The sequence below is a fragment of the Leopardus geoffroyi genome, chromosome C3 (assembly GCF_018350155.1).
Source record: "Leopardus geoffroyi isolate Oge1 chromosome C3, O.geoffroyi_Oge1_pat1.0, whole genome shotgun sequence".
Taxonomy (NCBI): domain Eukaryota; kingdom Metazoa; phylum Chordata; class Mammalia; order Carnivora; family Felidae; genus Leopardus; species Leopardus geoffroyi.
In genome coordinates this window covers 73,796,548-73,817,666 of record NC_059338.1, presented here as the reverse complement: position 1 = coordinate 73,817,666, position 21,119 = coordinate 73,796,548, and the positions used below count along the sequence as shown (strand labels likewise).

Genomic DNA, 21,119 nt, shown 5'->3' with positions numbered 1-21,119 from the left:
AAAAGGAGTCTTTTGATAAGCAGAAATTGTGAAAGAGCTCAATTTATTAATTTATCAATTGTAAAGTAGCTCAGTTTATTTTTCTTTTATGGTTAAAGCTTTCTGTGCCCTTGCCTAAGAGACTTTTGGTTACTCCAAAGTCCCAGATATATTCCCCTATGTTCTCTTGTAGAAGCTTTATGCTTAGGTACAGGATCCATGGGGATGTGGATTTAAAGGACAAGGTCTTTGCCCTCTTAGCATACAGTACCAGCTGCAGAGAGATGCCAGCGCAGTGAGGTGCAATCATGGGCAGGAGACTAAGGAGGTCTACACAGGAGAGGCAGGAGTACTTAATGCTTTCAGCACATACCTGTAAACTCCCAGACCATCAACTGTATCCTTTGGTTTTAAATACGGTAAAAGATGTTGGGGGATGTAAAATATTAGTAGTCACAGCCAGTATGCTCAACGAGGCCACCATCTAAAATAAGGATGACAGCCAAGGCAAGATGAGAAGCCGTGGCCTCTAATCCCTCAAGAGTTCCCACTGATTCTTTCATGGACACTATTAAGGATGAAAGACCAGGAGCACCTGGGTGGCTCAGTTGGTTGAGCCACTGGCTCTAGATTTCAGCTCAGATCATGACTTCATGGTTTGTGGCATAGAGCCCCACATGGGGCTCTACGCAACAGCATGGAGCCTGCCTGGGTTTCTCTCTCCCTCTCTCTGTGCCCTTCCCCTGCACACTCATACTCTCTCTCCCTCAAAATAAATAAACATTAAAAAAACATTTAAAGATGAAACACTGGAATACTCTCATCGGTAATATACTCTTTGATTCTTTATATCATTTGAACATAATAAGAAACCAAACGATAAACACTATAAATGGAACTACAATCACTTCAAGCCCCAGAAAATCTTGGGCACAACTGCTTCAGAGCCCCCGGAAAACACTTGACTGAAAAGCCCCTCATTGCCCATGGGACCTGTGAAAAGCCATGTTAGGTCAGCAGAGACATCCACAGCACAAGAATCTGGGGAATATAAAAGAGTCCCAGGCAAAATTTTAGGCCACAAGCTTCACCAAATTTTGATATGAAATCAAATTCCCAAATTCATTTCAGATCTGCTGCTCTTTTAGGGAGTATTAATCAACACATCTTGTTCTAGTTTTTCAATAGGCTGCACGGCCATGACAGCTGAGCCCACAGGGCCCAGACATTTGCATGAAGTTCCAATGGAAAGTAACTGAAAGATTACTCAAGACAAGTAGCTTTACTCATAGGACGGGCTCTGAGGAATTCCAATGCTAACTTAACCATTCCCTCCCCAACTTGAAAGCACGTTCACACCCGTTTTATCCACTGGAAACAAAGCTGTGCTATTAACAAACAGAAAGCTGGCTGTCTGGAAGGATGGGATAGGCACAGGAATCAGAAAGACCCAAGTGCCAGTTCCAGATGTGCACATCACTAACTCTGGCGCTTTCCTTATTAATGCAGGTAATAAAATCCATTCGTGACCATCGGGAAGACTAAATGAAATACTGTGTGTGGTCAGCACAGGCTTAAAACTCCTAGTGAGAGTGCAGGAAATGGGAAATACCATTGTTAACTAATTAACGCCTTTGATGTCACTGGTGTTAACTCAAAATTAGCCAGCCAGAGATGTTCCAGAAAATGCCTCAACGGCCATCAGCCTTCTCAAACATGGGAACCTGCGGGGACCTGACGAATAAGGCAGCGGCAGTCGCTGTGAGACAGCCCGGTGATGGCTCTACCAGCGATGACTGTGACATAGCAGGGCAGAAAACCGCAGGGACCGTACATTCTCAAGTGTGGAAAACACATTCTGTTTCTATCCACATTTATTTCTAGCCATAATTATACAGAGAGAAAATATATCTTCAAAATTACACAAAATTTCCATACATACGTGTCAAAACAGTTTGGAAAGGAAAGAACGTAACTTTCTTCCCTGCATCCCAAAGCAGGGTTACGAGGTTTGTACCAAGGACCTTTCTTTAAAAAGCATCTGCTAAAGTAACTGGATCCATTTTTGGTTTTAATCATTCAAAGGGAAAGGATTAAAAACAAAACAAAACAAAGTTACGTAAGCCCTGGTCCCTTGATGGTTGACAAGGTCATGGAGGAAACAGACAAGCCAACAAGAAATCAGTCTCCTGAGTTCCCAGTGCCCGAGAAGAAGAGGGATGGAGGGAGGGGTGGTACTGGGGCAACTGTGCCCAGCACTGTTAGGCAGGTACCTAAAAGGCTCCTGGAGCAGGTGCATACACCATGTGCCTAACACCTTGACAAACATTAAAGAGAGATGAAACTTTATAGACTATCAACCCTTGGTAAGGATGCTACCCAAAAGTGCTAGAGCACTTGACTTTGCTCATCTCAGTTCCCTTGATTTCATTCTTAGGTAATCTTAAAAACCAAATCACCTGGCCTCAAGAAGCACTGCCTGCCTTTACCAACTTTGGGTTTAGTGACTGAGCAAGCTTATGCGTAACTGGACAAACTCTGACTATGTCTTTCTCAGCATCCATTCTTTAATTCTGAAGAGTCCTGAGTTGAAGTATATCCACCATAAAATCTATTCCTTCCAATGACAAGTCATGGAGCCCGGAATTAAAAGCCAACTACATAAGTCCATATACAACCAAACTGTCACCCACCCATCATCACTTTCTTATCTCCTGCCTGACTGTAATAAACACCTCCCTCCACCAAGCTCATAAAACACAGATTTGTTGGGGCGCCTGGGTGGCGCAGTCGGTTGGGCGTCCGACTTCAGCCAGGTCACGATCTCGCGGTCTGGGAGTTCGAGCCCCGCGTCGGGCTCTGGGCTGATGGCTCGGAGCCTGGAGCCTGTTTCCGATTCTGTGTCTCCCTCTCTCTCTGCCCCTCCCCTGTTCATGCTCTGTCTCTCTGTGTCCCAAAAATAAATAAGTGTTTAAAAAAAAAAAAAAAAAAAAAAACACAGATTTGTCTCCTCAAATAAAATGTAAGCTCCATAAAAGAGAAGACTGTTTCATATTCACCTCTGAATTCCTAGCATACTACAATATCAATGAATATAATTATGAAGATAGCTTTTTCCTCTAAAAAATCTTTTTGGATATTTAAATGAAACCTTGGGAGAAAGGCAACATTGATATATTTGGGCTCCGACATCCTGATTCAGAACCATATGAGGACCTTTTTGTATTAACTGTTCATTGATTCATTCAAAACACAATTTCTCATCCCAGGAGGATTTATATATTTCTGCCAAGAGTTTATGGTCACTCCCATGCCAGGACAACTTGAAACTAAATCCTCAGGTTGGGTTGTTTTTTCCCTTCGAACAAGATTCAGAGTTTCCTTATTTTCTTGCTTTGAGGAGTGGGATTTTTTCTTCTAGGTCTCCCTTTCATTAAACATAGCTCAGGGAAGGTCTTGGCTTTACAGATGGGTCTGCCACCTGATTCCCAATGGGGGCCGCCTGAGGCTCACCTCCTGTCCCTCCTACGTGGGCTGTTGAAACCATGTTCCCAGAGGTAGGTGGCATTTGCTGCCTTCTGAGACTCACTTGCCTTCCAAAATTCATGCTTTGTAGTTGTTTTGGCCCCAAAGGATTTCCCCCTTACTTTTTTTTTTTTTTTAATTTTTTTTTTTTAATGTTTATTTAACAGAGAGAGACAGAGCATGAGCAGGGGAGGGGCAGAGAGAGAGGGAGACACAGAATCCGAAGCAGCTCCAGGCTCTGAGTTGTCAGCACAGAGCCCGACGCGGGGCTCGAACTCACAGACCACGAGATCGTCACCTGAGCCCAAGTCGGATGCTCAACCGACTGAGCCACCCAGGCGCCCCTCCCCCTTACTTTTTTGCTATGCATCTTGAAAAGTTGGGGGAAAACTTTACCTTTTTTTTTTCTAATATTTATTTAATTGGGGCAGAGCGCAAGTGGGGGAGGGACAGAGAGAAGGGGACAGAGGATCTGAAGCGGGCTCTGCGCTGAGAGGCTGACAGCAGTGAGCCCGATATGGGGCTCAAACTCACGAACCGCAAGATCCTGACCTGAGCCGAAGTTGGACGCTCAACTGACTGAGCCACCCAGGTGCCCTGAAAAGTTTTATCTCTTAATCAGCATATTTAAAAAACACATGCAAAGAGGGCTTTTGAGAGTTTCTATACCACGATATTGCCCAAACAGAAAATACACTAGTTTTCCTCTAAACGTACATATCTAAATTTTTCTTTAACTATTAACGGACATTTTTTAATTAAAAAATAATTAAGGGATGGGGCGCCTGGGTGGCTCAGTCAGTTAAGCGTCCAACATCGGCTCAGGTCACGATCTCACGGTCCATGAGTTCGAGCCCCGTGTCGGGCTCTGTACTGACAGCTCAGAGCCTGGAGCCTGCTTCAGATTCTGTGTCTCCCTCTCTCTCTGACCCTCCCCCGTTCATGCTCTGTCTCTCTCTGTCTCAAAAATAAATAAACATTAAAAAAAAATTTTTTTTTTAAATAATTAAGGGGGCGCCCACGTGGCTCAGTCGGTTAAGCATCCGACTCTTGATTTTGGCTCAGGTCATGATCTCACAGTTCATGAGACTGAGCCCCACACCCGGCTCTGTGCTGACAGTGTGGAGCCTGCTGGGGATTCTCTCTCTCTCCCTCTCTCTCTGCCACTCACTCACGTACTCGCTCTCTCAAAAATAAATGAACTTTAAAGCAACTAAAATAAAATAAAAATAGATAGTTAAGGCCTGCCATAGACACATGAAAAAATGCTCAACATCACTCAGTATCAGGGAAATGCAAACCAGACCCACAACGAAATATCACCTCACACCTGTCAGAACGGCTAAAATCAAAAAGACAAAACATGACAACCGTTGGCAAGACTGTCAACAAAAAGAAACCCTTGTGCACTCTTGGTGGGATTGGAAACGGGTGCAGCCACTGTGGAAAACAGCATGGAGACTCCTCAAAGACTTAAAAACAGGGGCGCCTGGGTGGCTCAGTCGGTTAAGCGTCCAACTTCGGCTCAGGTCATGATCTCGCGGTTGGTGAGTTTGAGCCCCTCATCGGGCTCCGTGCTGACAGCATGGAGCCTGGCTTCAGATCCTCCTTCCCCCCTCTCTGCCCTTCCCCTGCTCATGTACGCGTGCGCTCTCTCTCTCAAAAATAAACATTTTTTTAAAAATTAAAAATAGAAATACCATATGATCAAATAGTTCCACCCCTGGCTTTTATCCAAAGAAAACAAAAACATTAATTTAAAGATAGATGCAACAGGGGCGCCTGGGTGGCTCAGTCGGTTAAGCGTCCGACTTCAGCTCAGGTCACGATCTCACAGACCGTGAGTTCAAGCCCCGCATCGGGCTCTGGGCTGATGGCTCAGAGTCTGGAGCCTGCTTCCGGTTCTGTGTCTCCCTCTCTGTCTGCCCTTCCCCCGTTCATGCTCTGTCTCTCTCTGTCTCAAAAATAAACGTAAAAAAAAAAAAAATTTAAAGATAGATGCAACAAAAAAATAAAAAATAAATAAAAAGTAAAAAAATAAAGATAGATGCACCCCTATACTTATTGTAGCACTATTTATAGTAGCCAAGAGATGGACACAACCTAAGGGTCCAATGATAGACACTCATGGATAAGCATAGTGTGTGGATGGTGGGTAAGGAAGATACAGACATATATACGCACATACACAACGGAATATTACTCGGCCATAAAAAAGAGATGGGATTGTGCCACTGCAACAATATGGATGGACCTGGAAGGTATTATGCTGAGTGAAATAAGTCAGGCAGAGAAAGACAGATACCATAGGTTTTCGCTCATTTGTGGAACTTGAGAAACTGAACAGAAGACCATGGGGGAGGGGAAGGGAAAAAAGAAAGTTACAGAGAGGGAGGGAGGCAAACCACAAGAGCCTCACGGATACTGAGAACAAACTGAGGGTGGATGGGGAGGAGGGAGAGGGGAAAGCGGAGGATGGGCATTGAGGAGGGCACTTGTTGGGATGAGCACTGGGTGTTGTATGGAAACCAATTTGACAACAAATTATATTAAAAAAAAAGACTGGAGTTTCAACGACAGAAATGATAATACTAATTCACTCATATTATAAAATACGTCTTCACGTTCAGCGAGCAACATGGCGGGGTCCTCAGGGACGAAGAATTTTATGAAAATGCTCAGCTCAGGGACAGGCATCCTTGGTGAGCGCCACAGCCACGCAATCCGGCTCACTCGTGCCACCTGACTGGGATGCTCCAAAGGCGCTTCAACCTCCACCTGCGCAGAGCCATCCCCACGGTCCTCCTCCCACAGCTGTCCTCCTTGGGGCCCCTGGCCGCCTGCCCCCACTGGCACACACACCTCCCCACCCCCCCGCCCAGAGCTCAGCATCGTCCTCGCACCCCCAGCTCCCTCACAGCCTGTGATCAGGGACCACTTCCTATCAAGCGTACCTCCCCTGACAGCCGTTCACCAGCACGCGGCCCGAAACGGGCACCATGCCACGCACTGCACACGCGTTAGCTAGCTGACACTTCATGACAGGCCCAGGGCGTCAAGGCGTTAGCAGTCCAACTGATTAGAGAAATTCTGTTTCCTCAAGTGAGCTGTCCAGGTCACACAGCTACTAGGTGGCAGAGCTAGGATGAAGCCCCACTTGACAGCCAAACCTCAAAGCCACCTCCTCTAAGTCACCCCGTCACCCCCTTCCCAGCCTTCCACAGGTTTCCAAGCATTCTACACGCAATGAATGATCCTTCACAGCACAGTAGGCCCTGGCTTTAAGTCCTCAGGCTGTACACGGGAGGCTGCACACAGCCCACAAAGCCTGCGGCGGTCGGCTTCCTGTCACCTCCCCCGTGCACCTCCCGCACACCTGTCCGGCCGGCTCTGTGTGCCTCAGACTCTAAGCGCCCACCCTCCCTCCCACCTTGGGGCTCCCCACTTGCTAATCCTCTGGCCCAGAATTCAAATTCTGTAGAACCCTGGACTCCCGCGCAGGAGTACCGTACCATGTAAATCTCAATCACACAGTGGACTCCACGGTCACCCTCTTTGACACGGACCCAGGGTCAGCTCTCAGAAAATGGCTTTCGTGGGAGGAACCCAGATCTCGTTCTTTATGTGACTTCTACCCATTGAGCCATAGTCAGTGCTCGTGGCTCTGTTTCAACAGATGACTGGCAAAATATTTAGTAAGCTCACCTCAGCAGGCCATGACGAGCATATTAGAAAATATCAAATTGGCTGTGCCTACAACTGCAGCCAACCAACACGGCCATGGGGGAGAGAGCCCTCGTTCTCACAAGTGCCATTCAATCATTTACACCTGGAGGTGTTTAATAAACACAAGTGCTAATCAGTCAAGCTCCCGAACATGACCCTCTTCAAAGACATACGAATCGGGTTTCAAGTACAGCACTCTTACCAGAAATTTATTTTGGAACAGATAGCCCTAAGCTACTCTATGCATCTGACTCAAAGCATCTGACTAAATTCACCCAAAGGATTAAGGTGAATCCATCCCGAATACGCTCCCAGTAGGACCCATACAGCGCCCCACCCAAGGGTCTGATTTCTCGCCATCACATTATGTGCTCGGGTAGCTTAACCTGAGTCTGGGTTTCTCGTTTATAAAATGGGGGGAAAGAGGCAATTGCGAATAGATTCATTTAACAAATATAGATCTGGCACTTACTGTGAATAAAATCCTAGGAATACACAGATAAATGCCCTCAGGAAGCTCAGCCTTTCCATTTACAGTAGCATTGAAAAGAATAAAATAATGAAATAAATTTAACGAAAATGCATAAGACCTGTAGACTGAAAACAACAAAATACCACTGAAAGAAATTTTTAAAGACCTAAACATATGGAAGACACCTCATGTTCATGGGATGGAAGGCAATATAAAGACGTCAAAACTCCCCGAAGTGATCTACAGATTCATCCCGATCCCTATCAAAATGCCAGCTGGCTTCCTTGGAGAAACTGGCACGCTGACCCCAAAATTCACACAGAAGTTCGAGGGACCCAGAATAGCTGAAACAATCTTGAAAAGGAAGAGCAAAGATAGAGGACTCACACTTTGCAACTTCAAAACTCACTACACAGCTACTGTGATCAAGTCAGTACGGCACTGGTACAGATGGACATATAAATCAGTAGAATAGAATCTAAAATCCTGAAAAAAACCTTACACTGACAGTCATTTTTCCACAAGGGGGCCAAGACCAATCAGTGGGAGAAGGATGTGTAGTCCACAGAGGGCGCTGGGACAACTGGGTGTCTACCTGCCACAGAAGGAGTCTGCGCCCAACTGTGTACCATCAAAATTAACTCAAAATGGACTCACCGACCTAAATGTAAAAACTAAACCCATCAACTTCCCAGAAGGAAACAGTAAATCTCTGTGACATTGGATCAGGCTACGTTTTCCTAGACGCAACACCAAGAGCATGAGTGACAAAACAAGCAACAGGTAAACTGACTTCATTAAAATTAACATCCATGCCGCAAAGGACATCATCAGCAAAGTGAAATGACAATCCACAGCAAGGGAGACTTGTGCAAAGTGTCTATCTGATAAGAGACTAGTATCCAGGATACAGAACGAGCTCTTACAAGTGAATAATAAAAAGAAAACAAAACCCAATTTCCCAAAAACTGGCAAAGAATTTACGCACACATACAAACTGCCCATCAGTACACGAAAAGATGCTCAACGTCATTAGCCATCAGGGAAATGCAAACCAATGACACAACACTACACACCCAGCAGGACAGTTATAACCAAAAAATGGACAATAACAAGCATCAGCACGGATGTGAAGACAATGCCGGTGGACATGTACAATGGGGCAGCTGCCTTGGAAAACTGTCTGGTAATTCCTCAGAAGGTTAAACACAGAGTCGCTGGATGACCCAGCAACTCCTCCTTGGCATATACACCCAACGGAACTGAAGACACATGTCCTCATGAAAACTTGCACATCAGTGTTCATAGCGGCATTCTTCATAACAGCCAAAGATGGAAACAACCCAATTTCCATCGACTGATGAATGAATAAGCAAAATGGGGCCTATCCACACTGTGGGAGACTATCCAGCCCTGAAACAAGAAGGAAGCATGGGTTCCTGCTACAACGTGGATGAACCTTGAACACGTTATGCTCAGGGACCCAGCCAGACACACAAAGACCAATACTATCCTTTTAGGTGAGAAGTACGTAAGAGTTCATTGTACGACTCTCATAACTTTTCCAAAGGTTTAAAATCTTTCAGAATAAAGTGGATTACACATTAAAAACACAAAGTAAGGGCATCTGGGGTGGCTAGTCAGTTAAGCATCGGACTCTCGATTTTGGCTCGGGTCACGACCTCACAGTTCGCAAGATGGAAGCCTGTGTGGGGCTCTGTGCTGACAGCACGGAGTCTGCTTGAGATTCTCTCTTCCCCTCTCTCTGCGTCTTCCCCATTTGCACGTGCTCTCTCTCTCTCTCTCTCTCTGTCTCTCTCAAAATAAATAAATAAACCTTAACAATACAAAGTAATTTCTCACAGGTGGGTTTTAAGGATTAAAGGCAGAAGCACGCATAAAGCTCTCAGCATGATGCCATGCACGTCCACACGTGGTCACTGCTGTCACTGCCACTGGAGGAGGGGTGCCAACGCCCACGAGCACTGCATTCGTCACCGCTGTCTCGCGTCTGCCGCCCAACAGACGTTAGCAGGGCCTGCCCTCTGACAAGCGTGCATGGCCCAGCGACCACGGAGACGACTAAGACAGTCCCTGCGCTGGACTCCGCAGGCATTACCAGACTTTCTTAGTAGAGATTTAGCACTTTAATGGCGGCTCCGTTTTTAAGCAACTACCAGGGCAAGTAGCTTCGAATTTTGAAGAGCCATTCTGTTTATGCATTTACTTACATTATGCCCCATTCTAAAAAAAAAAAAAAAAAAAAAACTAAATCAACTTTTTAAACACAACTTAGCAACAATGACAACAAAAAGACAGAAGTGGGGCGAAGAGAAAGTTAGGGGTGCACAGTTAAATGAAACCAGGGGAGGTAAATCATAACGCGGGCCACGAAGTGTGTACCGTGATTCAAAGCGGACAACAGATTCTGACAGCTGACGCGGAAGAGACGAGCTACAAGAGCCCGGCGCCCATGACACAAAGATCTGTGTCAGCTGCCGGTCCCTCCCCACGCGGGAAGCTCTGCCACAGCCTTCTCACCTCGGAGCGCCATTCTCAGTGCCCCCGAGTTAAATGCAACCGCGTGCGAGGCACCGTCTCTGTCTCTGACTCTCCCCCGGTGTCAGCCCTCGCCCTGTGTCCTCACTTCACTGGGCTCCCACGCCAACAAGTGAAGCCGACCCCGTGGCCTGGAGGGCGGCTCCTCCCCTGGAGCCCAGTTGGCGGCAGGGTCCCCCCCACCCCCCGTCTGCTCTGCTCCCTTCTCTGCAGCCTTGACTTCTCACCAAGACATTTCCTTCTATGACTGCTGCCCACAAAACCCCTCTGCCGTATCCAAGAACGCCGTGCCGTATCGTGTTCAATCAGAAATTTCTCCGTTCCCTCTCGCCTTTCCCTTCTCTGGGAAGGAACTCGACTTTCCTCCCTCCCCACGCAACCATTTCTTTTCCTTGCGAGAGCTGTGAATCCCCCACGCGCCATCCGGAAAGCCGGGTGCCCTGCTGGCCAGGACTGACACGTCTCGGCCTCACCTAGGCTGTAACTTTACACTTTCCCCTTCTATCTTAAAAAGCCTCTCCTGAATCTCCCCATCCCTCTGATTTGGGGCTTAATTTGACATAAAGTTCTGAGGTTACAATTATCATGTGCATATCTGCCCGCTTTTACTGGGTTTCCTTAGCAACAGCTTCATTAAGGAACTGCAGCCAGACGTTTAAAGAGGCTGTTCTATCTGAACGGAGTAGCCTGCACAAAATTCAAATGGCTCTGAGGGAAAAACTAACCAGAGACAAAGCGGTCGCGGATCATGAGCCAAAATGTTCTTCAAGCGGCCCAGAATCATTCCTGAGCATCAGGTCTATGGCAGGCATCAGTGCTGGGATGACTGCACACTGGCCCCACAGTACGCTCGCCAATCTGGTAAGCTGCTGGGCTTTCTCCAAGTTTCTCAAACAATTTCTTACTACCACTTTCTCTTCTTGTCACCATTTTCTACTAATTAAGAAATTAATTTCAGCCACCTGGGTTGTCCGGGGAAAGCTCTGCGATGCAGTTCACAGACCTCAGACTTCAGAGTCACAACCAGCTACATTTAAATACCGGTGGTGGTGTTTACGAGGCAATCCCGGCACGGGCACGCAGCCAACTGGTGTCCTCAACTTGCTCTTGCCTACAACTGGCTACAGTAAACTACTTCGCAAAGTTGCTATGATGACACGGTCAACATCTCTTCACGCCTAGTTCAGGGCCCGTAATAAGCTGGCTGCGTAATTAGTTTCAGGTATACTCAGGGAGTTTCAGTTTACCTGATGACGGGGATGCTCTCCCTCTCCCTTGTCCCCGCCTGGTAACAGAACTTCTGTCGCTGGGATCAACGCCACCAGAGCAGCCTGGCAAGAACATTCCCCAGCTCTGCATGATGAAGCACGTCCTTTTCCGCTATAGAACCGCTCACGGTCGGTAGCCATTTATTTTGTGTATGTCTCCTGCCTGCTTCCCCCTAGACTCTACACTCAAGCGGTACAGTAAGCCCAACCATGTCTGTCCTGTCACCCACTAAATATTCTAGGGCTTGCAGACAGCAACACGGCACCTGGCCTCTGCCAGGGAAGGTCGTGTGAAGGAAAGTGTCAGCAAGCATGCTTTCCAGAGGCCCCTTCACCGCTGAGCTTGTGATCTGACTTTGGACACGTTACATAACCCTTCTCTAGCCTGAGGCTCCTCTTGAATAAATAGGAATAACTGCACTTAAGTACCCAGGGTTATGAGAACTAGTAACAAATTCACAACCTAGGAAAGAGCCTCAACAAACATGAGCTGCCTTTATTGCTCCGATCCACGACCGATGGGGCAGACACATATACAGAGCGCTTTCTATGCGCCGAGCGGTATGTTGAAAGCACCCGCCGTGTATTACAGTAACGTAATGCACACTTACAACAAACCCGGGAAGAAGCGAACAGTACCCTTCCCGTCTACAGACTCGCAAACAGGCTATGGGAGGTCACACGTTAGTCCAGGGTCCCGCGGCAAGGAAAACAACAGCAGGAACCCAGGTCTGGGGTGCCAGGACTGGCAGCCCTTCCCTGACTGCTACCATTTGCCTATGACGCCCACGCATCCAAGACACAAGTTTACAGTCATTACATGAAGTGTGTGCTACCATTCGCTATGAGAGACAATTATCGCAAACCCCTTGCACAAACAACGTAAGAAATGACACGTCCCTGGACCCAAACACGAGGAATTCTGCAGAAACCCTCCCCAGCACCGCTAGATTCAAGCATGTTTCTTATCTGTTTCTATGTCTGCACAGGGCTTCTTAAAGCAGAAAGTACCTACGAGACTCGTTACCTCCGTTCCTTTCAAACCTTCCACAGTGGCCAAAACCACCGCCAGGAATAAATACAACTCATCAGTTCTACAATGGCACCCATGTGATCAAGAACCGAAAGCCTGTTCCATTTCAGAAAAACCCGGGACCCTTTCTTTTCTTGTTATTCTAAAGTCCCAGCAGAGCTCATTATTTTGCTGCCCCGGCAAGCACACATGGGAGAGACGTCAACTGTGGCAAAGTGCCGTGTCGGGGGAAACTGAAAGGGCCGCGCCCCAGAGCAGCACCTCACGGCACTCACCCCTTCCCGCGTGTCTCTGCTGACCTCTGGTGCTGTCCCTGAGGACCGAGCCAAGGGGCAGAGGGCCGTTCCACCAGCAGCAACTTCCCACGCATCGTCAGCAACAACGCTTTATTTTACGAAAGATGTGTACTCCTATGGCCACCTGCAAAGACGGCGTCCCGGCAAGCCAGAATCGCCGGCATTCATCCGCGAGGCGGCTCCAGCCACACGGCCCAGCGAGCGAGCATTAAGGCCTCCGGGGGCCTCCCCCGACCCTGCCCCCGGCACCCAGCCCGCGGTCCCGTGGCTTCAGGTCTTCTGGTGACCGCTGGAAAGCGCGGCCCACCCTCCACTCTGCCCACCCCACCCCCAACCCCCCCCCCCCAGGTGACAGCAGCAGGGCGGCTGCAGGGCAGACACCACGACGCTCCCGGGACACGGCGCAGCAACTCTACACCGAGCCCCCCAACCACCGCGAGGGCCTGCTCCCCCGTCGCGTCACAAAGGAAGATACTGAAACACAGCGATTCTGCAGAAGGTTGCACAGCGAACCAGGGGCAAAGCCAGGACTGAGCCCAAGCCTGTCTGACTGCCCTCCACTCCTGCACGACTCCTCAGCGTGAATTCCCACGAGGGCCCCCACCCCCCTGATGAGCCCCTGTCTCCACACTCACTCCGGACCCACGATAGGGTCTGGCCCCGGCCTGCCTCCTGAGCGTCTCCCCTCTGCGGTCCCTCAGGAACAAAATCCCTCGGGCCAGGAGCGACCGCCACTCAACAGCTCGGAGTCTCTGGGGTGCCGTTTCCCTGACGCCAAATGGCCCCAAACAAAGTGGTGGGATTTTTCTTCTTTTGGTTTGTCTGTACTGGGTTTACTGGCTCTCCTCAGTTTCTGTCTCTCCCTTCCGTGTCAGGCCTACAGCTGCTGCTTCTTACTCGCTCCAGCAGCCTCTGTCTACACCTGAGCTAAGAAATCACTGCGCGGGGTGCCTGTGGGACTCAGTCGGTAGAGCATGAGACTCTTGATCTCAAGGTCGTTAAGTTCAAGCCCGACACGTGTGTGGAGCCTACTTAAAAAAAAAAAAAAAAAAAAAAAAAAAAAAAAAAAAAAAAAGAGCCCTGATGCCTATTCTCGTTCCAAACATAAACTGATTCTAGTCTCTCTCCCCCTCCCACCCCCGAGCCTCCCCCACCCCCGAGCCTCCCCCTCCCCCTCGCCAGAGCCTCAGCCCACATATCTAACAGGCTTCCCATCACACCCACGGCCGGGTCTGTCACCTCTGCTCCAAAGCACCCTCCACAGCCCCCTTCTCAGAGCACAGTGCGACCTCGCAGCCACAGCCTGGGTGGCGTCCAGCCGACCCTCACGCAGTCCTCACCACTCCCTTTTCACCACCCACGCATGTTGGCTGTCCCGCCTCTCAGCTGGGAGCATCAGGACTGCTCACCAAGCACTCTTCCCACCTGAGACAAGAGGATCCTGTCATTCCCATGCCTCCAAGCCCTTTCCTTTAAAACCCACTGTCAGGGGCGGGTGGGAAGCTCAGTCGGACGAGCGTCCGACTGCAGCTCAGGTCATGATCTCACGTTCATGGGATCGAGCCCCGCGTCAAGCTCTGTGCCGACAGCTCAGTGCCTGGAGCCTGCTTCGGATTCTGTGTCTCCCTCTCTCTCTTCCCCTCCTCCACTCATGCTTTCACTGTCTCTCTCTCTCTCAAAAATAAATAAATACTAAATAAATAATAAACATTAAAAAAAATTTTTAGGGGTGCCTGAGTGGCTCGGTCGGTTGAGCGTCCGACTTCAGCTCAGGTCATGATCTCACACTTTGTGGGTTCGAACCCCACGTCGAGCTCTGTGCTGACAGCTCGGAGCCTGGAACCTGCTTCCAGTTCTGTGTCTCCCTCTTTCTGCCCCTCCCCTGCTCACTCGCTCTCTCTGGCTCTCTCAAAAACTAAATAAACATTAAAAAAAAAAATTTTTTTTTAAATAAATAAAACCCCCTGTTGGGAGAATACACTGCAAACCCTTCACCCGGCCAGAAAGACCTCCAGTTCTGACTTGGGCCCCCTCCCTCAAGCTCCCTCTCCAGCCTGTCTCCCTCTGGCCTGGTTCCTTCCAGGGAACATGCCGGCTCAGATTTCAGACTCACTCCTGCTGAGCCATCCTCCTGGAATGCTCGGTCCCCCCTCCTCCTCTCCTGGCTATCTCCTATCCAGCCTTCCCGCCCCAGCTTGAACCTCCCTGCCTCAGACGGCCCCTGACCCCACACCCTCCACCACCACCAAACTAGCTCAAATCAGTTTGCCACACTCCCTTGTCCCCTGTTTTTCAGTCACCCCACCGCCGGAGGTCCACCTTTGCCATGAGGCTGTCAGCTGGAGGAGGGCAGAACCTGCCTTCTCCCCACCCCTCCCCCGCCCAGCACAGCCTGTGCTCAGCAAAGAGCTTTGCCACTAGTTACCTGTGTCCCACTCCCAGCCACAGGTCCTTATAGAAGCTGCTGAACTTTGAGACCGGGTGGCCCCGTCCATACAAATCCAAGTTAAATTAGCTAAATGTCTCCAATCTTTCTAGACTACCAACTTTGTGATTTTGCATTAGCAACCTACAACTAAATGTTCTAATGACTTCGTTTTATTAAAATCATATCCAGATGCAGACTGAGTGGTATTTCTTGAGTGCCTACTGTGTACCATGAGCTGTCCACAGAACTTTCCCAGACTTTGTGTTTTAGAAACCTAACGACCCAGCCCGGGTTACAAATGGCAGTCGTGCCGCAAGTGACCAGAGTGAAGCAACAGGCAGAGCTGGACCAAGGTCACGAAGCTGGCAAGAGACAGAGTGGTTTCTCTACTCAAGAAAAATTTTGAAGGGCAGAAAACTCTGAATGTGGGGGGCACCTGGGTGGCTCAGTCGACTGAGTGTCCGACTCTTGATTTTGGCTAATGTCATGGGACTGACCCCCACATTGAGCTCCACACTGAGCGTGGGTCCCTCTTGGTATTCTCTCTCTCCCTCCCTCCCTCCCTCTCTCTCCCTCTCTCCCTCTCCCTCTCTCTCCCTTCCTCCCTCCCTCTCTCTCCCTCCCTCCCTCTCTCCCTCCCTCTCTCCCTCCCTCTCTCCCTCTCCCTCCCTCCCTCTCTCTCCCTCTCCCTCTCTCCCTCCCTCCCTCTCTCTCCCCCTCTCCCTCCCTCCCTCTCTCTCCCCATCTCCCTCCCTCCCTCTCCACCTCTCCCTCCCTCCCTCTCTCTCCCCATCTCCCTCCCTCCCTCTCCGTCTCTCCCTCCCTCCCTCTCCCTCTCTCCCTCCCTCTCTCTCCCTCTCTCCCTCCCTCCCTCTCCCCCTCCCTCCCTCTCCCTCTCTCCCTCCCTCCCTCTCCCTCTCTCCCTCCCTCTCTCTCCCTCTCTCCCTCCCTCCCTCTCCCCCTCCCTCCCTCTCCCTCTCCCCCTACCTCCCTCTCCCTCTCTCCCTCCCTCTCCCTCCCTCCCTCCCTCCCTCCCTCTCCCCCTCTCCCTCCCTCCCTCTCTCTCCCCATCTCCCTCCCTCCCTCTCTCTCCCCCTCTCCCTCCCTCTACCCCTCTCCCCTGCTCACATGTGCTCTCTCTCTAAAATTTAAGAAAAAGAAAAGAAAAATCAGAATCCTGAAAGTAAAGTATCATAACGTAAAGCAGTATTTAGGACACCGAGTTCTGGCTGCAGACTTCACACCGAGCCACACTGAGTCCTAGCAGCAGGGTCACAACAGGCTCCAGGAGAGCTGTGCTAACCCTTCCACGCACCACACCCGCCTGTCAGGAGGACGTGCACCCACCTGTCGAAGATTAATGTAAACCGCGTTCTGGAGAAATTCTGAAGCATCCATGCTCCGCTTCTGAATGGCAAGGACTCGCACAGCCTTGACACACGCTTCTAACTCAATCACTCCGGCATTCTTGTACTGTAGGGTACAAAGGGGGATCCTCATCAAAAAAGATGATTTTCTACCGTATCGTAAAGCCTATATACCACGGGGAACGCGGGGACCCTTCAGGGCACCTCCCCAAGTTCCAGGACCTAACAGTCCCTCCCAAGGGGGGGGGGGTGGAGAGCAGAGAGGGAGGACTGTATTGGGGGAAGTCTTATCACACCACACTGTGTGGCTCGGAGCCTGGAGCAGGCTGCTGAGTGGCCCCTGGACCCCGACCCAGTGCCCTCCCTCCAGCACCCTTTGCCCCGCCAAGGCTGCACCACAGAAACTCTGCACACTAGCTGTCGGCCTGTTTTCTTTTCCACTCCAACCGGTTTTGTTTTCTTTCTAAGTATCCCGAGCTGGAGTGATTTCCAATGGCGGTATCTGCAGAAACTTGCAGTTGAAGAAAAGTTTAACAGAGATAAATCCATGTACACCAGGGCCTAAAGACCGCCCGGGGGGAGGAGGTCCCTCACAGATACTCCTACGGAGGCATCAAACACTGGAGTCCCCCCTTTCCATCAACAAGTATTTACCGAGACCCCCATGGGCCCAGCAGGCAGAAATGTTCAGGAGAATGCAGTGTGTCCACCTACCAATTGTTACAAAGGTCACGTTTCTTACTAAAAGTATTTTTATAAGGTAGAAAAAGAAAGTGCTGTGCTGTTAGGGCAGCCTCCTTCTTCCCTCTTTTCAAGTATGTAACACGTACATAATTCATGGCACGGGACAAAAACCACCATGCACAATCATGAGGAGAAACTCTGCTTCCCTAACTGGCAACACTGAAGTCAGAAATCACCAATTTTTACATACCATTTAACAGCACAACAATAAACTCACAGAAGGACTTTATTCCACTGAAATTAAATTACTTCTTTTCCTTCAAAACCCTTGAAACAACTTCCATGTAAGTGGCAATAAAAGCCAACTCCATTTTTTTCACAAATGTTTATGTTACACTTACATATTTTTAATTATATTATAAAGATTTAAACTGCAATCATAAAAAATTGCACTTACATCAGTAGAAAGGTATCCACAATCAGCAGGGATTAGGTAAAGAATGGACCATTACTAAAAACCTCCATACCTGCTCTCTATAAGCATTCTCCCGAAACAAAAATTCTGGGATGCAGGGACCAAGCCCCGTTCTCACCACTGAGTCCTTACTAAGGACTGTCCTACCAGCACAGATCCCAGCATAGCATTGTATAATCAATACTTCAGGAATAAATGAGGGAACTCTCTCATTCAATTCTAAAACAAAAACCCTAAAATAAATATTATCCTTATGTTAGGTTCTAAAATGAGACTTAAAAAAGTAAAGTTTCTTGGGGCGCCTGCGTGGCTCAGTCAGTTGAGCATCTGGCTTCAGCTCGGGTCATGATCTCACGGTTTGTGAGTCCGAGCCCCGCGTCAGGCTCTGTGCTGACAGCTTGGAGCCTGGAGCCTGTTTTGGATTCTGTGTGTCTCCCTCTCTCTCTGCTCCTCCCCCGCTCATGCTCTGTCTCTCTCTCTCTCTCAAAAATAAACATTAAAAAAAATTAAAAAAAAAAAAAAAAAGGAAAGCTTCTTGCCCAAGGTTACAAAGCGAGTATCTGGTGGAGACAGGGTTTGAATTGCGTCCATCTGACCCCACAACAACCGGTGGAGACAAGGTTTGAATTGTGTCCATCTGACTCCAGAACTAATATGGAGCAAACATGCCATTAGGAACCAAGTGACCTACCAGGGTCAGGCCTGGTTAGTACTTGGATAGGAACCAAGTGACCTTCACTTGAGAGGCCACAGGAACATAGCTAAAGGTAGGTGAACACCGAGAACTCTGCCCGACACCATAGCTCAAGCGTGGAGGGTCCTCTGCCTCCCAATCCAGCCGTCACTGTGTGACTTCAATTGAGTCACGTACCCTCTCTGGGCTTTAGTCTCTCACCTATGAAAAAGTATGAGGCTATATGCTCTCTAAAGTTCCTTCCAACTATAAATACGATGACACCAATGTCTCAGGAGAATGTCTATGTCTCCATTTCATTTCTTCTAATAAAAGAGAATTTCCTTGGCCACAAATCAGAAATCTAATAAAAAATCATTTGTGAAGCCACCAAGAATCTGCTTACAAGATTTCACTATCACTCACAGTGAATGAAAACCAAAAGATGGTGCCTCTCCCTTGGTGAGTGAGAGGCAGCCTGACGTGTGTGTGCATGTGTGTGCGTGTGCACATGTGTGTGTGCATGTGTGCACGTGTGTACAAATCAAATACGATCAAATCAAATCTGAGAAGTATACAGAGATTCTTATACCACTGTCACCTCATGGTGGGGGAGGACGTAAAGGAGGAAAGACAAGGAGCTAAGAGGAAAACGAGGCAAATGAACAGAACTACAATCGGAGAAAGGAAGCTATCCACTTGCTCTGTCTGCTTGCATCACATACACAATATTAGGAACGGGCTTCTCCCCAGACGTCTCGTTGAGCACGTACTCAACCGAGGAAGGACGGACGATGACCGTTTTTTTGTTGAGCAATACAAACGGGTCTGCCCCGGTAGTAGGCATTTTACATGTATAAATTGTTTACTCTGATTAAAAACTCGATGCAGGGGTGCCTGGGGGACTCAGCCAGCTAAGCGTCTGACTCTTGATATCTATCGGCTCAGGTCACGATCTCACGGTTCATGGGATCGAGCCCCGCATTGAGCTCCGTGCTGACAGCATGGAGCCCGCTCAGGATTCTCTCGCTCCTTCTCTCTCTGCCCTTCTCCCTATCTCACATGCTCTCTCTCTCTCTCTTGCTCTCACTCTCTCAAAATAAGTAAACATTTAAAAAAAATTTTTTTTTAATCTTGATGCAGTAGGCCTTAACCTCACCATTTGAGAGAAAAGAAACCCGGGGCTGAGAGAGCATACCAAGGAAATGAGGTCAGACGGCACAGACACAGTGGAGGAGAGACTCACATCCAGTTCAGTATTACTCCAGAGGCTGCTCCTTCCACTCTGGGGACTGGAAAACTCAAGACCCACGGCCACCTGGCTCCCCTGCGGTGCCCACGGCAGACAAGTCTCTCCCACCGAGAAGTCTCGAATTCTTACTAACACAGTGCTGTGGGCAGCCACTAACTTTCCATCAGATATGGCTGGTGAAGAGCCATCCACCTGCCATGCCCGCAGGGCTCTGCCACAAAGGCAGGAGAGCCTGGTTCCTGTGCACGTTCAGAGCCTTCCCTGGTCTAACCCTGGCTCCTTCTGCTTCTCTAGTCCAAAGGCAGTCACCAAACTGCTAGAATTAGTTACACGAGCCACGTGACTTCTCTCCATCTGTCTGCCCACCTACAGAACTTAGCTATGATCATTTTGATAATCTTGGAAACAAAGTTTAAAAGACAGAAAAGAAAGGAGTTTGAAAAAAGTACTTAATATTTAAGATTTTTCAACAGCCAGTTACAAAATGAATATTAAAACCTCAATCTGCCTTTCCACATTTCAGCTATAAGCAGTTCAAAAATATAATGGCAAAAAATCTCATCCACCAAATTAACAAAAACACATGCAATAACTAGAAATAAACTTAAAAACAATGCTCACGTTCTCTACGAAGAAACCTGCAACTCTGTATTGCGGGACTTAAAATAAGATGTGTACGTGCAGAGACATTAACATATTCGACAGAGACAGTAATTTTGCAAAGATAGGAGTTCTAAAAATAATTCAAAACTTACTTTAAGCCCCATGAAAATTCCAAACTGTTTTGTGTGTATGTGTGTGTGTGTGTGTGTGTGTGTGTGAGATGAACGAAATATTTCAGGATTCTTGAGGAATTATTATTCATGATACTAGCCAAGAAAATCTAGGATGGGAGGAAGGGATTTTAAAGAAAAGAAGACACACTAGTACATATTAAAGAAACCACAGGAGATGAAATATCATGATGCTGGAGTAAGAAAAGAAATTCATAGAAAGGAATAAAAAGCTCAGAATTAGACTCCAATATATGTATGTATTCAGTGTAAGTGGGATTTCAAATCAGAGACAAAAAGTATGAATTCCATAAATTGTGGTGGAACAAGGAGATAGTAACCTGGAAAAAATAAATGCTACTTCTGTGTCATAATGTACACAAAATAAACTACAGGTAAGGAGATAAATATTTTAAAATGCTAACCTCATCAAATACAATACTTTCCATATACTTAACTCTGCTTATCCTCACCACAACACTTCCAGATAGGTACTATCATCATCCCCATTTTAAAGATTAAAAAAAAAAAAATGAGGATGGGGCTCCTGGGTGGCTCAATCAGTTAAGCATCGGACTCTTGATTTCGACTCAGGCCATGATCTCATGG

At 48.2% G+C, this 21,119-nt stretch overlaps 1 protein-coding gene across 6 annotated transcripts in view; it reads right to left on the bottom strand.

The window, feature by feature from the left end:
- Window positions 1-21,119, bottom strand: part of TRAPPC9 (trafficking protein particle complex subunit 9) — a 573,855-nt gene that overhangs the window by 501,478 nt on the left and 51,258 nt on the right. For all 6 annotated transcript variants that reach the window (XM_045453562.1, XM_045453564.1, XM_045453567.1 and 3 more), the window contains one exon: window positions 16,634-16,759. In XM_045453562.1, the coding sequence (XP_045309518.1) occupies window positions 16,634-16,759 (126 nt within the window). The remainder of the gene's footprint in view (window positions 1-16,633; window positions 16,760-21,119) is intronic.